We start from the raw sequence: 17,280 nt of genomic DNA on the forward strand, positions 1-17,280 counted from the left end.
CTTTTGTATTTAATTTGGCCCCACCCTCATGTTTGTGTATCAGTGTGCAGCACCTGCAAGGGTGTGTTCAAGTGTGACTGGATCAGCTTTAAGCACTGCAGTGGAGTGCATTGAATTAAAACTGATGGATAGACTGTAAAACAAAGAGAAGCTCAGAGTGCCGGGACAAAGAGTTTGCTCATCAGAGGCTCGTGACCAGCAGAGGGAGGAGTCTGTGATTCAGAAGAGAGAAACCACTTCAAGAAGAATATGCGTGTAGTCAATTATAAAGAGACAGATGACCCATCTTTAATGTGCTGCCAAAGTCTCTGAATAAGCTTTTGACTGAAAGTTCAGACTATACATACCAGTCTGTATTTGGGAAAGATGACATAATGTACTATTTTAGCTCCAGCCAAAAAAGCTTCATGGCACATGCTGAAAAATGCATTCAAAATCTGTTAATTGGTCTTCTGATGCAGGTGTCACATTGATAATGAGTTTACAGTGTAACACCCAGGAATGCTAATCAAAGTCTCATTGTTAGTGTCAATGCAATTCAATCCTGCAAGTGCTGGTGGAAGTAGTACTTAGCTGAGCGTGCTTTAATTTTTAAATGCATAAGCTGAGCAGTAATACATTTATGAGTGCCTCTATAGACCAATTAGTGTAATTTGTAAGGCTGGCTGGTTGTTGTGATGCGTATCTACTATAATGATGTGTTTAAATCACAGGGCAGCGATGAATAACATCATCTCTTACAAGGAATGCTTTGTCAAAATCACACCAGAGTTGAATTATTAATGGGAGATAAAATTTTTGGGGGGGTTTGATTTATTGTATGATATTTTGACTGGTTATGTTTCTTCCTCTGAATCATTCCTCACTCCATCTTTATATCTTCTGTCCATTTGCAGTCGTCACCAGCAGTATGAGTGCAAGTGGTACATCCCGCTGGCGGACTTAACTTTCCAGACCCTGGACGACTCCGACTCTTGCCCCAGCATCCAAGTCCTGCCCGAGCATGAGATCGAGGAGATGAAGATCAAGATCTCAGTCTTAAAGAATGAGATCCAGAAAGAGAAGGTAACCCTGTTATGCTTTTATTTTCATGTGGCAACAAATCCAGTGTACTCCCATAGTTTAGAATGGTTTAGCCAGTTTAATAAGGATGGGTTATCTGTTACTGACATATTTTACACACTGAGGACAGAAAAGCAAGAAGAGGTATTCATTCAGGACGGATCTGTAGGTGGAATTATTATTGTATGACAAATTGCTACATTTATAGTAAGTAAGTCTAAAAAGATACAAAAACATCACACACACTCAGATATGAACAGATAATGCACTCTGACCAGTTACGAGCAGCATCCGAATTTTTGCAGTAATATTCACCACCCCTCGTGCCCACCTCTCCTACTAGCCTGCCAACCACACAATTTGCCACAAAGTCACACCACCTCTTCTCAGAGTTGTAACTCAGTCATCATACACACCTTGTTGTAACCACAGGAACCTAGTCTCTAGAAATAAACTGTGGCCAAAATATCACGACTTTTCCACGATTCAGATTTGCCGAAATGGAAAAAAATGGACTATAGGATAAAAACCTGAAGGCCTAGATTGTTTTAAGTTCAGTTCTCAGACTTTATACGAGAATCATCTTCAATAATTTTTCTATATTCTCCTTCTGTTGTGACGTGGAGGATCATGCTTGAGTTATGTTCCATCAGTGTTATATTGAAGCCTGACACGTTATGCAACTTGACGGCAGATGGGACACAGATGTTGCTGGAGTTAGGAACTGTCTCAAATGTGCACGCCAAAAGCCCAAGAGAGCTTTTCAGATATTTATCTTTCTCATTTTTGAATCAAGAGTCACATTGATTTTATTCAGACTCCATTTAGGCTCAAATACACATTCATTCCAGTGCATATAAGAGATAAGAATATTATGTTATTTTGTATATTATGCTTGCTATCACTACTGTATATGAGGAGTATAAATGCAATAGAACCACCAAACAATGAAAATGAGACGGTCTAGACAGTATCCAACAGACTCTGATGTAGGCTGCACTCTTGCCTACTTCCTGTATAATACAAGTGCAGATACTTTTGTGACATATACAGATAAAACTCTGTGTTACACCCTGAATTTATAGGCAGACACTGTGACTGTAGATTGGCAGACATATCGGAAACAGATGCAGAGATAAAAAGTTTGATGCCAAGGTACACATGATTAGGGAAGAAGTTATTTTAAAATGCACACCGGAAAGCACTCTTTTCTGAGCGGGACCTGCTCGAGGTTCATCAGAATCAACATACAAACAGAGGTAAACACTCACAAGTGAGTCAGGAGGGGAGTTTTGACTGATTGTGTCCTGTCCTTTCATGGAAAACTCCCCTGTGTCACTTATGCCTTACTGGAAGGGCTTTACCTCCTGTAACACACACTGCTTATTATTCACACCTTTGTCTTTCACAAGGTCAAGACGGTTTAATTTATCATGAGGGAAACTACAGACAAAACAAAAAAGTGAAATCCAAACATTTACATTTACAATTTAGATCTTCAAACTGGGGAAAACATGAAGTTCAAAAAAAAAATGTCAAGAACGTCAAGAAAGACGTCAAGAACATCGAGAAGAAGTCAAAAATGTACCACTTCCTGTTCTCCAAATTGTTTTCAGTTACTGCGATTTGCACTTGTGGTCAAAGTGCGTCACATTTGGGAAAAAGTTTGCCATGGTATCAGCCTTTTCTCGTCTATTCCTGTTAGTGCTCAAACATTCGGTTAATGAAAGGGTTTAGCAATAAAAAAGATGTTATAAGACTCCAATAGTTACAAGTATGTTACACCCCCACATGCCTGGATGAGAGGAGCAGAGAGTTCCTGTTATTCCTCTTGCTCGGCATTCAACTCGCCCACCCGGGCACATCGAGTGACCAAGGCTGGTATTTTGAGTCAGAGGAGAGATTTGTGTGATAGTAGCCAGGCTGTGACTCATGGCTTCCTGGTGAGGGCTGGGAGGATGTGTGTATTTGTTTTCCTTCATTACTGGCAAGGAGCTGAGATCCTTGAATTATATAGAAAGACTCTCACAGCGCCGCGCTCGTCTCAGCCTCAGAGCTAATCCGCAGACTACCCTGGAAAATAGGAAACATTTTGATAAGCCGGTTTGATGCAGATAAGAACTTCAGACACAGTAATTAGTAATGTGTTTGTTGGTAATGTGTGCAGACATCCTTTTGAATCAGCTGTCATGATGTTGTATGATTTTAAAAATCCTTATAAAATATGTGTGTAAAAGAGACAGAAAAGATACTAACAGTATAGTTTTATATCAGAATTGAACACACTGTTTTATGGCTCTGTCATATTAATAGACAACTTCAAGTTTCATTTCAGTACAGCTTTTATCAACCAGCATCTAACAAGCCTCACTTCTAGCTGCACAAACATTTAAGTCACATGTCAGTCTCCTGTTATGATTTGAGATTATTGATCCTGCTACAAAAGATGTACTATTAATGTAAATGAGAGGAAGAGTGGAGGAAAAGTAACAAGCATACAAATGTTAATAAACCTCAGGATATACATAAGGCCGATTTTTAACATTGAATTTTGAAACATCTCATTAACCTGCTATTATGAAAAATATTAAATATAATCAAACAACCCAAAGTCATTTTATTCACCATGAGAAAAGAAATGAAAATCCAAAGTAATGTTTGGCATTTTTATTTGATAAATGTTTCAATCACTGTTTTTGTTAGTTTCAGCACTAAATCAGATTCTGTATATTTCTGGTGTGTGTGTGTGTAGAAAGCACCGAAGGGTCAGAGTCGTGTGGACCGTCTGAGGAAGAAGATGAATGAGCAGGAGTCCTGGCTGCTCCTGCATTCCCCCACCATCCCTTTCCGCATCCACAACAAACATGGAAAGGTAATTAATCTGTCCATGTCCCGTCATGCTCTGTGGAGCTCTCAAATCTCTCCACTAGGGGGAGACACACACCTTTCAAAAGAGTATGTTGCGCTAGATTACATTTAGAATTGAATCAGTTTTAAGTGTCTGAGCATCTCATTCAGTAACACTTCAGTGCAGTTAAAATATGCTGGATGAATTGGTAGATTAACAGTTTTTTTTTCCTGTGTGTATTCAGAGCTACCAGTTTCTGCTTTCCTCTGACTATGAGAGGTCAGAGTGGAGGGAAAGCATCCAGAAGCTTCAGAAGAAAGGTAACACTGCCTTCACTATAATGATCCTATTGACTGTCCTTATAAGACATTGTGTGCTTCATCTGTAAGTGGTTTTGAATCCACTTTCTATTCATTGTTCCAGAGAAAAGGTTTGACCATAGCTGTGTGTGGTTGCTGTGTTTTTTCCAGACCTCCAGGCATGTGTATTAAGCTCTGTAGAGCTCCAGGTTCTGACCAGCTCCTGTTTCAAACTCCGAACTGTCCACAACATTCCTGTCACCAGTAACAAAGATGGTAAGAAACGCATACACACATCTATCTTTTTTACTGTCTTCTGTTTGGACATTTTGTATGTTTGTCTTTCTCCTTTCCCCCCCCTCCAATCACAAACACACACACACACACACACACACACACACAGTCTCCCATTGCTGCTTCCTCTCCTCTCTGCTTTGAGTTTAAATTTGCACAAAAGCACCCATTACATTCTCAGCATAAAAAAAAGCCACATAATGAGAGCGGGGGCCTTGCAGGAGAGAATCTAGGTTACAATATGTTTCTCATCTAGCTCGTAGCAGTCAATGCCATGCAGTGAAGTGAGCGGTAGCTGCGCTGTGCTCTCAGCTCGTATATGTTTGTTTTTGCACCAGATCTCCAAGTCGCACCGCTTTCAGATGCTGGTGGTGACATTAAAGCCATCTGGCCGACCTGCTCTGATCTGCTCAAGTGACACGAGGGTCTCTGCTTTCACATGTGCACACACAACATACACACATGCGTAACCACAGAGCTGACAGAGGGGTTTCAACACACTCAAAGACAAGCTGTCCTTATCTAGCTGGCATCATACAGAAAAAAGATCCATGTTCATATACAATGGAGTCACTATGCCAGCAAATCATTATTTTGACATCCAATAGCTCTGAAGGGGTGATCATAGAGATTCTTGGTTTTTATTTTAATTTAGCACCCAGGTGAACTTTGAGGGGCTCTGAACCTCCCAGATGTCAGCTGTCAATCAGACAGCAAAACCGCCACTCCTCATCTACTTCCTATTCAAAACAGACTAGGTACTTAAAAACACACTTCTGCAGTTTCACCACACAAACTGGCTTCATGAGGGAATCACAGATGTGTACAAAGCTTATATAGGCTGTGTTCAATCAAGCATTCATCCAGTCAGCTGTTAGTCACACCCACCTATTACATCAACACACATCAAAAAAGCATTTTACACGCTCCACAATCAGAAGGAAAATAGAAAGAAATATTACATACATTTTACATACGCATTACGTTACGTACAAAACAACACATTCCAAATCGTATTACATTTCAGGGGATTAGCCGAAATAGTCCTTTAAACAGATTATCTACAGGAATGGTCTCAGATCAAGATCATTCATGCTGTAGCGCACAAGAAAGATGAGGATGAATAAATCCAATAGTTGTAGGTCTTCCTTTTTAGCTTCATGTCATCCATGTCTCCCTCTCTTATGTAGACCTTATCAATTATAATATACCTTAAAGATGTTGATGATATTGGAGGATTTGCCCATGTGGAATATGAAATGGCACCTTACAGTCATAACAATTTGCCATGTTGTGGGTGTTTAAATGTAGATTATATACAGCACCAGTCAAAAGTTTGGACACACCTTCCCATTCACTTGAAAGAGAAAGTGTGTCCAATCTTTTCACTGGTGCTGTACGTGCTGTAAAACTCAGTATGAACACATGCTTCATATTTGTATTTGCTAGCCTGTAAACCATGTAGGCCACTCTGTGTAGAGATATTTGGAAGAAAATCGATTTTTACCAGTTAAGCCTCTCAGATTGATTTTGTGCTTGAAATTCCTGATGGGAGAATATTCAAATGCATTTCTGAAAATCTTATGTGAATGAAGAATATGTCAGTGTCTTCATAAAATTCAATCAGAGCGTTTTCAGTCTTCAATTATGAAAATAACACAAGAGAGCATTTTTTTCAATGACCAAATTAAATTGAATTGTTTTTTATCCTCTCATTATGAACGTCTCCTTCATGTCCACCATGTTTCTCTCAAAAATGTGTAAATATTTCTTATTACACATAACTTTCACATTATTATTCAATGTTTGGATTAATGATATTCACTGCTTTAGCTCATAGCAGGAGGTTCTCCTTAAGTTTCCTTCCCAAAGTTTTTACTTACATGTTAACTTGATTAAACCCTCAGGTCTCTCGCGCTGCTTCATTTTGTTGATATTTTCCCTTTTCTTTTTTCCAGTGAAGTGATCTGTGTGTTAAAACAGAGCTCAGGCCCCACATCTTGTCTTAGACTTTTGACCCACTCCTCATTATAAAGCAAACAGAAAGACACACACACACACACACACGCACGCACACACACACACACACACACGTACCTCTATGACATGTAGTGCACAGAGCACAGTAGAGGTTGGAATGGGGACCAGCTGGCAAAGGAATGTTCTCATAATTAAAGGGATGGATGATGTTGCAGAGCCCCTCTCTAAGTCCACAATGCAGTACTCAGACTTTCACTTGACTCCTTTGATTGGATCATAATCAGTTATCACATTTTAGTTAATGCTTTTCTCTAGTTTCCCTCAGTTTATTGTTCAAGTTTGCTCCTAATTGAAAGAAACAAATATCAGTTTTGGTTTCAAAGCAACACACAGGCCACCTCGAAGTGAACCTTTGAACCTTCTCCATGTGAAACTCCCCTGTTGCTTACACACACACACATTCACTCACAGTTAACCTCCTGAGCCGACTGCACTCTTCTCAACGGAGCGCCTAACAGTCGTGCAGCCCTCCATCGTAGTTTATTTACCAGGAAACAGTCGGGGCTTCACAGGCCTCTACCAAAACAAAAGTGTATCCCCTTCATGTGTCCGTCGGCAGGACAGGGGGAACGTCAGGCCACCCAAAAACCTCCACCCACTATCTTCTACCCAGTTGCCAGTTCAGTTCAGTTGTTATAACAGAAGACTGTGCTTGTTGTTTTGGAGTCTGATACAGATCTGACAAAAAGGTTGTGATAACAGTTAATTTTCAGATCTTCAAAAAGTAAAATTGTTTATTTTCTGACATTTTTCTTGTATATCGTATTCAAGTTTTGGCGAATGTCATCTTAAGTTTAAAGTCTGTGTAAAGTAAGAATAAATATGTGTTCTGAGTTTGACATACCACAGAGTATGTTGTTAACCACCCTGCCAAATTTGAATGATTAAAAAAATCCCCAAATAAATGAAATTAGGCTTCAAAATTGTGTAAAAATCAGCCCTTTTCTCTGCTCCCAAACGCTGTGGGCGTGGCCTCAGAGTCTGCTGAAACCCCGCCCCCTACCAAGTGTCACCTGTCAATCAAAGTCACCACCTCTACCAGAAACATGGACGCTACGTTTGAGAGCTTTCTGCTGCTAATTCAGCAGCTAGCTCGACGGCTAACTGTAGACTGTAGTAGTAGTAGTGTGCACTGAATGTATTTATACCTCTACAGCAGCAGGGTCGGGTTTATGCTAATCACCGTCGCGATTCAGACCCGCCCACTAAATCCTGAAGAAATCTTGAAACACAGTTTGCGACGCCTAGCTCCACAATTCAAATCTAAATAGTTGAAATGCTTTTTACACCTTTTTTAGAAATACATTTATGACCTATTTAATGTGTTTAGAAGAAAATGTCTGAATTCACTTTACACAGTCTTTAAAGTGTTTTTCTTCTTCCTCAAATATAAATCGATAATTGGGTGTCTGTTGGGGTGAGAGCATCTATTGGAGAGGATGATGTTGATAATGAGTTTAGGACCACTCAACCAGAGAGAAAAAGCATACACGAGCAATTTCATGTTGATTAACAATTTTAAAGACATCTAAATGGTTGTAGAGGTCGAGGTGAAAATTAAATTAAAAGCTAAGACATCTTGAAGAACATACATACTTATATGTTTTTGATGTACATAATGTTGCATCTGAAGAAAATATGCATCAGCTAGTTTCTTAATGTTTATAATTTGCAATGACTGCCTTTAAAGTACACCGTATTTACACTGTGAACGGTCCTGACTGCACTGTGTGCTTTTTTTCCAGATGAGGAGACTCCTGGCCTGTACGGTTTTCTGCATGTGATCGTCCACTCTGCCAAAGGATTCAAGGAGTCAGCCAGTAAGTCGGCCAGAAACAGCTTTTTGTTTTTTTGGGGGGGGTTTTTTCAGCACACTTGTACTCACACTCTGGCTCAGCATCCCTTCGCACATAGCTGCCGTGCAAGGACGTGTCTGCCAGCAGGCGCACGCACAAACACATGACCCAATCAATCACTGCAGTATGCACAGGCAGTGTCCATCAGGCGAGAGCTGGGAGGCGGATGGATGGATGGATGGAAAAGAGTGAGATAGGAGAGAGAGAGATGGAGAAGTGGAAGCCACAGTGGAATTTTTGTGGTTGTTTTTGTTTGGCAGACTTCAAAAATGACACAAAAATACTCCATAAAATAGAAAAGGGAAAGAATGTCTAAAATCATGCACAGCAGGGAGATGATTTCATAACTGAGCCTCTGGCTAACATAATGCCAATAGTCTTTGTTCACAAATACTGCCTCCTTCACACAAAACGTTCCTTTGTGCAGATGAAGCTGTGTGTGTGTGTGTGTGTCTGTGTGTGTGTGTGTCTGTGTGTGTGTGTGTCTGTATGTGTGTGTGTGTGTGTGTGTGTGTGTGTGTGTGTGTGTGTTATCAAGCCAGTGTACTATTGGCAGGACTGTGCAGAGGCTGTTTCAGACGTGTCAGTAGTGAACAGCTGGTGTTTCAGTACACTTTGTGCCCTGTTGCACATGGACCAGTTCAAATATCAAATATCTGGATAGGAGAGAGGGAGAAATATGATTTCCTCAGTTACCATGACAGCCTTTAGTGTATGAAAGCAGGTCTGCTCGAGTTTCCTGGGTAATGGATTGGAAAGTTATCTCGTCTGAAAGCCTGTTTGATCCTCGGTGGAGCTGAGGGGTTTAAAAATGAAGAAAGTGTGTGTACATGTGTGTACGTGTGCATGTGTGTGTGTGTGGAGGAAAGTTGGATAGTTTCACTGATACACTTTCATGTCAATATGTCCAGTGGAGCGGACAGAGCCAGGGTGGAGCATGCACGCTATGAAGGTGCTGTGGCTCGATGACCTGTGTTGTGTTGAGTGTTGTTAGGGGGCACTCTGGTGAGGATGATGGTGATGATGATTTGCAGTTATTCGATTACAGGAGCATTTAAGCTTTAAAATAAATGAATGCCACGTACTGTTAAATGGACAAAGAAGCTTTGTAGAAAGCTATAATGAAAATGCTTTATGTTGAAAGTAATAATTTGTCGTAATGTAATAAAATGTCTTTGCAAATGGGTCATAAATTAACAAAATGTAATTAACAAGGATGTAGTGCAAAGTAAAAGCACATAAAAGCTATTTACCAGGTCTCAAAATGTTGAAATTGAATTTACACAGATCCTGATTTAAGATGTGTTTATCTTTTGTAGATTCTGTGTTTGCTGGCTCTACCCACGAGGTAAATAAGGGGGCAAAAAACAGCAAACCCTTCACTGAATCCAGTAAAAGAGGTTAATGATGCTGTTTTCCTGGAGGAGAGAGACAACATACAGATATTTATTTATCAGCCCTTATGCGTAGCTGAAGTTTTAGAATAAACTCTGTTAATACAAAGATATTGTATAAAAAGCCTTGAATTGCCATAATTAATTCTAATGCATTCAAGTTTCAGTTTAGTGTACACAACACAAATTTGCATTGCTTAGTTTTTTAATGCGGATGTGTTCAAAACATTGTTATGTCATAATAAAAGTCACACAGTACCGGCTGTGACCGCAGTTCACCACAAAACACCTGTGCTTTTAAGTCAGGAATGTGCTGTGTGGTTGACTGTGTTTTATACAGTGTGTGTGTGTGTGTGTGTGTGTGTGGCTGGCGGTTAACCACACACAGCTGTTCAGTTATTTGAAGAGATACTTATGTATATTAAGGCATTAACGTGGCATTATTATGTTACAATGCAATCAGTACATTATCTTCTTAAATATATCAGTTAATTTGACTTACATTATGATAAATATGTCACTTCAAGCCCTTTGCTTGCATCTTAAAGGTCAATGTAAGGATAAATTATTTAAAATTCATGACAAATATCTGGATGGATGCTGCAAACATTTGGCATTGAAATATGTCACTTTTAATGGCATTGAAGGCTGCCTACCTGCCCCAGAAATAGATGGATGTTTGTAATATAGTTTTAATGTCCCCACAGAGGTATGCTTATGAAACCTGTCCAGCACAATGTTTCATCTATATATATATATATATAAGATATTTGAAAACAGCCCAGTAATCATTGTGAGACACTGTGTCTTTTGCCTGTATAATTCCCTCCAGTACCACAAATGACTATAATTATACTGTTTCATCCAAATGTAGGTTAATGATTGCATCCAATTTAGCTTTTTATGTAGATGTTTTGCATCAATGTTTTGGTTTCAGATGCATTGTGGATGTCTCTGTTTAAGACATTTGTCTCTGTTAGAAAGCTGTGCATTCTGTCCTAGGCATCTTACAGCAATTTGCTGCTCTCTTGGTTAATTTGTGTGCGTGCTCTCTTTTGATGCATATGGTAATTATTGTCATATAAGAGTGGAAAAGTGCAATGACTGGAAATAATTATTCGTTCGTCGTTATTCAGTAGCGTATGTAGTCATCAGCCTCTCTTTTTTTTTTTTTTTTTTTTTTTTTTGATTGAAAAATATCATAAGCTTGTTCTAAAAATAAAAAATAAATCTGATTTCAGATGTTATTTATGTCACATAGATCTCCCCCTGTGTGAAATTACTTTTAATTCAGCCCAGGGCAAAGTTGTCAAACTGGGTCACAGAGGAAGGAGCTGGGAGTTGAGCATCTCCCAAAAACTAGCACCCAAAAAAAAAATCAGTGGAAAACATGACCTAGTAGAGGAGTACAAAACTTTAGACTTTGATCTTGGTTTATTTTTGTGTATGCGTGAGTGTATGAGTGACACTGTGCATTGTTCCAACATCCCACTATATGTACACTATGTACAGCTGCTGCAACATGACGCTTTAAAAGCTGCGTTGCCCGTGCTGCAAAGGAACAGTGTGTTCAGATTTAAATAAGAGGATTTTTAAATGCAACAGTTGTACAAAAGGAAATAAAGTTACACAAGCTTGGCCAACAACACTCAAGGACATTTAAAACTGAAATCTTATTTAATATACCTCACTAATGGTGGAATAACAGTGCAGTTACTACAGGACAAGAGAAGATTACACAATAGTTTTCCTTTTGTAACTCAACTCTTTTAGTCACTTGCCACTGTTCCCATAAAAATTTAAGGCAAAACAGTGCTGCAAATGTTCTCATGACTCTTCTGATTTCTGTGTGTAATCAAATCCAGCCACGGCTGCATGCATTCCCATTCATTGTTTGCCACGCTTTTATTAGTTTTCTCCTTCTGGATTCTATGAAAACAATTCAATTATGCCTGGTCCCTCCTCATTTTGTTCTCTTAGAAGGATATTTTCTGCTGACGCCCTCTAGCAAAGCATACAGATAGTCGCTCTGGCGGCTGAGACTTGCTGTGGAGACACTGATTAGTTTAACTGGTTATCACTTGTCTCCTAATTCTGTGAACCCACAGTTTGACCCAGCATTCAACACTGCCTCAGGCAAAGATTAGCCTCCTGTAGAACACACACACACACGCAACACAAGGACTGCAGCCCTCAGTTAATTGAGATGGAAAAGGATGGTATCCATTAACCCTTGCATTTAGGGGTCAGAGACCCCATGCTGACCAATTTATCCCCCTCCCTCATACTCTGTGCCTGATGGTGACCTGCCAGGAAAATGAAAACTCATGGAGTTCCAGGCCTGTTTTAGTTTGTCCTACTTCTCTAAACCCTCCTGGATCCACTGCATGCACACACACACACACACACACACACACACACACACACACACACACACACACACATACACACACACACACACACGCACACACACACACACACACACACACACACACACACACACACACAAATAAAAACCTCCCTAAATATGCTCTCTCTGGCCTTGTTTGAGTTAGCTCTGGGCACATCAATCCCTTTCACACTGAGATGAAACCAACTTCCAGACAAATCTAACAGCTGCACATGCACTCACTTCCCCTGTTTTGATTCTAAATTGAAAACAACAAGCACTTCATTGTGTAGTCATAAAAAGTGTCAAACTGCATTGCCACTGTGTTTATCATTATAAAATAGCCAGATCAGTATTTAAATTACCCCATCTCTTCACTGAACCAGACTCTGACAGGTAGTTTGTGTATATTGGGAATGCCGGATGTCAAACCTCAGGTAATGGCCATGAGCTGTTATGCTTCCGTATGTAGCGGAAGCCTATGATAATTGCTCAGCTACGACTTCACTTTATAAATATCCCCCAGATGGTCACACTGAATTCCCCTCTGCTGAACTTCCCTCATACCATTGCCGCTAATCTCCGCCTCATTGGGAATAATTATGCCAGAGCCTTTCAGGATGCTGAGAAAACAAACAATGAGGGAAAGAAGTTAGGAACTTTAATGTCCTCCGAGATGCAATTTGTGGTACAGAACAGAACATATAGATACATAAAAGCACATCAGATAAACAACAACAACAATAGTCCAAGATCAAGATAATAGTCAAGATAAATATCATTACAGTCCAGGCAAGCATGCAAGTGCATATCAATAATTGTATACTAACAATTGTGATAAAAATAAATAAATAGCAAGTGAACACATCCTCTATGTGTCCATGTATTTCACGTCCACTACACCAGTTCCCCAGAGTCCCCTTGGCTACTGCATCTTGTTTAATTGAGTTATTACCATGGGAATAAACAAGTTTTTTGCTTTGTTGATTGTGATCTTGGGGTATATAACCTCCGTCCAGAAGGGAGCAGCTGAAATTCCACTGAAAATAGATGAGATGTATCCATGCAGAACTCATCTGCCTGCTCAGTCAGCCTGGTTGGGTACAGGTGGTACAGGTCAGCTCCCTAAGCCTCCACCATCATTTTCCCACAGGTCTTGTTCCAGTGAGCGATTCTGGAATGTCTAAACTAGTGTACAAAAACAAAGGATACTCCCAATAACAGATTTGTAAAATAGAGTGAGAATTTTGTTACTTGGTTTTGGACATTTCAGGCAGTTTTAAATATGAGGGCTCACCACCTTTCATTTATCACGATGTACACTCTCCCTCCTTGCTCTTTGCTTGCAGTCTCTCTGCATCGGTCCATGTGTGTGGTAGTAAATCCATCTGGACAAATGTCAGAGTCCAGCACGGTCTCATTAAATCAGGCTTCAATAAAGGCAAGAGCACAAGCTTCCCTTTTATTTATATAAGCTGTGAATGTTTGCTCGAAGCTTGTCCACTTTTCCTTTAATCGTACCAGATGAAACCAAATGAAATCCATTATACTGTGAAGTCCTGTTAGTGATTGTTGTGCAGCTGTACATGTGAATGTTTGCTCCAGGCAGTCATAGCTCACCCTGGTGGTCTGGTTGGTGTCTCTATAGCTTTAATCAGACAAAGGCATTATAAGAGATTGAACCAGCGCCTTTGCATCTGTCTCTGGCACCCTCGCCTCAATCCCTGCGAACCTAGCGGTGAAAGGTCGAGCCGCGCATCCATCCATCATGCTGTCAAACTGAGGTTAACCCCAGGGACTGGGTCCATGCTACAGGACATAGTATAGACACTTTACAGACAGCTGGCAGCGCGGCCTGCAGGAACCGCTGCAACAGCATTTCAAACACATTAACAGACTTAATTGCTCCCGTCTAAGAGCTGAGTGTGAGCTGATCTCTGGGGAGCGACGGCCGTGGTATGAGGATGTAAAGAAGAAGGGGGGGTCCTGATTGTGTACACAGGCAGTAGATTGATGTCTGGCAGCCAATGGATTACAACATATTGACATTTTAAAGGGCTATTTCACTTTGATGGAACATAGCCTTTTTTACATTTTGTAAGTGCACATTTGTTACAGATCTGCTACTCAGTGACTTCCTGTTACATTTAAACACTTGGAATGGGTTCAAGTGTGGATGAGACTTCTAAATAATGGGTTACATCTTTTAATATTTGCATCATATTTATTTATACTAACTGCTGAAGATATACATGTTAAAAAAGTGAGCTCAAAGAAACGTTTCCCTTAACACCTTCAACATCTGAAAAATTAATTGAGCTTTGGTAAATTTTTGCAGCACAAAAATCAGATTCTCTGGTTGCTGAATTTATGATATACATGATACTAAATAATACTCAAATATGACTTCAGATCAGAGGCACTCATTAATAAGAAATACAGTTGGCCTGTAATTATGTTGATGTTCCATGTAATGAAATACACCAAAAGTCTGTTTTAATAGCTGTACTTTTACTACAAGCTATAAAAATGTGATCTGTACACGCTCCATCATTTGGCATAATAATCATGATATAAAAGTTTATTTTATCAGCATGTCTGATGGATCTTTCTACCTTCTGTGTTTCCTCCTAGATCTATACTGCACCCTGGAAGTGGACTCATATGGATACTTTGTCAGCAAAGCCAAGACCCGAGTGTTCAGAGACACCTCAGAGCCTCAGTGGAATGAGGTCAGTTACCAAGACATCTCCTGGTATATTTCTCCACTTTGACATATTCAGAGTCAGACATTTTAATTCTCCTTTTCCTGTGTCATCCGATAGGAGTTTGAGATTGAGTTGGAGGGCTCCCAGTACCTGAGGATCCTGTGCTACGAGAAGTGTTATGATAAGAGCATGCTCAACAAGGATGACAATGAGATTGTGGACAAGATTATGGGCAAAGGTCAAGTTCAGGTAAGAAGAGAGAAGCTGACATGTCATCAGTTGATTATCATAGAAACAAACTGTACACAGAGAGAAACATCTGTGTCCTCATGGGGAGGTTTTCCAACATGTGACTACATTTTAATTGGCCGTCTAGCCGTTGCACACAATAGATTGGTCTTACAGCCTCTAATGAAGCTGGTTGGATTACCAGTCTGAAAGTGAGTTTATTTAAGGGGGGTTTCCCCATCTTGTTGTGAGAAATGTCCCTGTAAAAGTCCCTTTCACAGTCTTGTAAACTATACTGTGCCTACACTGTGGAATCTGTGGTTTCCTGGGCTGTTCTGCACTTGGTGGTGTTGTTTAGGTTTTGCAGGGCAGCCTGCAAAACCAGTCATATTTCAGTTTTTCCAGAACTTCTTTGGAAAATTTGTTTGGTCAAGTGAAGCTTGACTCCCGTCACTTTCCCTGCAATTCAGTCAAATTGCTGCCGTAGCAGTTTCCACCTCCTCTGCCCTGTAATCAATAGAGCTTCACCTCATGAATCTGGGCCAACTCTGAGGCTTTTAGTTGCTCTTATCATCACTTAATGTCCTCATGTTTTTCTCAAGTGATGTCAGTGCCAGAGGCAAACTTGTAAAGCAGGTTATTTATGAACCTGCTTCTGACAATTGTTTTATCTCTCTCAAACGAAACACGAGATATAAATCAGTAAAAAGATTTAAAGATTTGTTTTGTTGCTGCAGCGAATTGTTAGTCGTGGGTGAAAGCAGTATCAGTAACAAATAGCAGTGGGAATACAAATCTCCTGTCTAACAGAGAGGGAAAGTGGGGTAAACATGACTCACTCACATAACCTTGTATTTTAAAAGGAAAGGAGGCAACTCAAAAATATCTTATAAACCTTATGTTCGTGAGTTGGTGTGTTCTTTCTCAGACCTAAGTTCTTTCAAACTGTTTTTAAATGTGGGAAAAACACCCACAACAAATTTGTTGTAGCATTTTCTTGTTTGTCACCACCACTTTCCATGCTTTTCTCATTCGGTTTGATGATCTGTGCCCTTGAATTTTACCTTTTGATTCTGAAGAGCGAATGTGAAAAAGAGTGAGTGTGCACCACACAAGCGTACTTCTTTTTTGAACTGCATTAAGCTTCTTTAAGACATACTTCTCAGTAAAGCATTGGGATAACCTTTCAGGCACCGCTATTGATTTTCACTATTCACACATTTAGTTACATTCAGGAACATTGCCTTCTTGTGCCTTTTCACACATGCCACAACAATGCCCACATAGATAGGGCAAGGGACAGTCCAGCAGATGGCTGTCATGCAACACTTATGGATGCCAACTGCTCTGCGGGGACTGAGAGAAGCTCCCTTATTTCTGAATCTGAGCAGTTTGATTGCAAACAAAATAACTTGTGTTGTTGTTAGTTATCAGATCACACTGCAAAAGTATTAATAAGACAACCATGAAGAAGTCAAATATGTCCACAGTGGGTCTTCAGATGGCTGGTTGGTTCGCTCGCTCCACGTCATAGAGTCTTTCGTCAGACGGACATTACCCTTTATGTGCTTGTCCCTGCAATGTTACTGCTTTCATTCACAATACAGCCGTACTGGCATTTCCCCTGATGTGTTACAAAGTCTTGAGGTGGGAAATTGGTGGCCCAGATTTCCCTTAATATTGATCACATTATATATTATATTTACACATGACCCCATGCACAAAATATTCCTGAACATTTCAGGGATAGACTGCACGTTTGAAAGGGGCTTAAGATTCACATGCATCTTAATGTGGCAGCTGTTGTTTTTCTTTTTTATTATCGTGACTTCAGATGTTTCTAACATAATTAATAGAAACATCTATGAAGATGAGGGGAATCTATGGAGTGTAGTCTTTGTGTAGAGTTTAGTGTGGTAGAAATTAATTAAAATCTTCATCATGGCAGTTCCTGGTCTGTGACTAGCTATCTGTAGTTAAAAACTTAAATATACTGTATCAGGGTTTATCAACCTTACCTTGCCCTGCCTGTGTGATTTGGTTAATGAGGTTGGCTCCTGACTGAAGACTCAAGAGAGGACTGAAAAAAGAACTGTGCACATCCATGTATGTGTGTGTGCTTTTTTTTTTCAGTTGTTTTTGTGTGTGTGTGTGTGTGTGTG

The 17,280-nt window shown here is 40.0% G+C and overlaps 1 protein-coding gene across 3 annotated transcripts in view; it reads left to right on the plus strand.

The window, feature by feature from the left end:
• abr (ABR activator of RhoGEF and GTPase) overlaps positions 1-17,280 on the plus strand; it is a 127,685-nt gene that overhangs the window by 75,332 nt on the left and 35,073 nt on the right. For all 3 annotated transcript variants that reach the window (XM_053331433.1, XM_053331434.1, XM_053331435.1), the window contains 7 exons: positions 897-1,065; positions 3,815-3,934; positions 4,155-4,230; positions 4,381-4,485; positions 8,289-8,363; positions 14,817-14,914; positions 15,008-15,139. In XM_053331433.1, coding sequence (XP_053187408.1) covers positions 897-1,065; positions 3,815-3,934; positions 4,155-4,230; positions 4,381-4,485; positions 8,289-8,363; positions 14,817-14,914; positions 15,008-15,139 — 775 coding nt within the window. The remainder of the gene's footprint in view (positions 1-896; positions 1,066-3,814; positions 3,935-4,154; positions 4,231-4,380; positions 4,486-8,288; positions 8,364-14,816; positions 14,915-15,007; positions 15,140-17,280) is intronic.

The sequence above is a fragment of the Scomber japonicus genome, chromosome 13 (genome assembly GCF_027409825.1).
Source record: "Scomber japonicus isolate fScoJap1 chromosome 13, fScoJap1.pri, whole genome shotgun sequence".
Classification (NCBI taxonomy): Eukaryota; Metazoa; Chordata; class Actinopteri; order Scombriformes; family Scombridae; genus Scomber; species Scomber japonicus.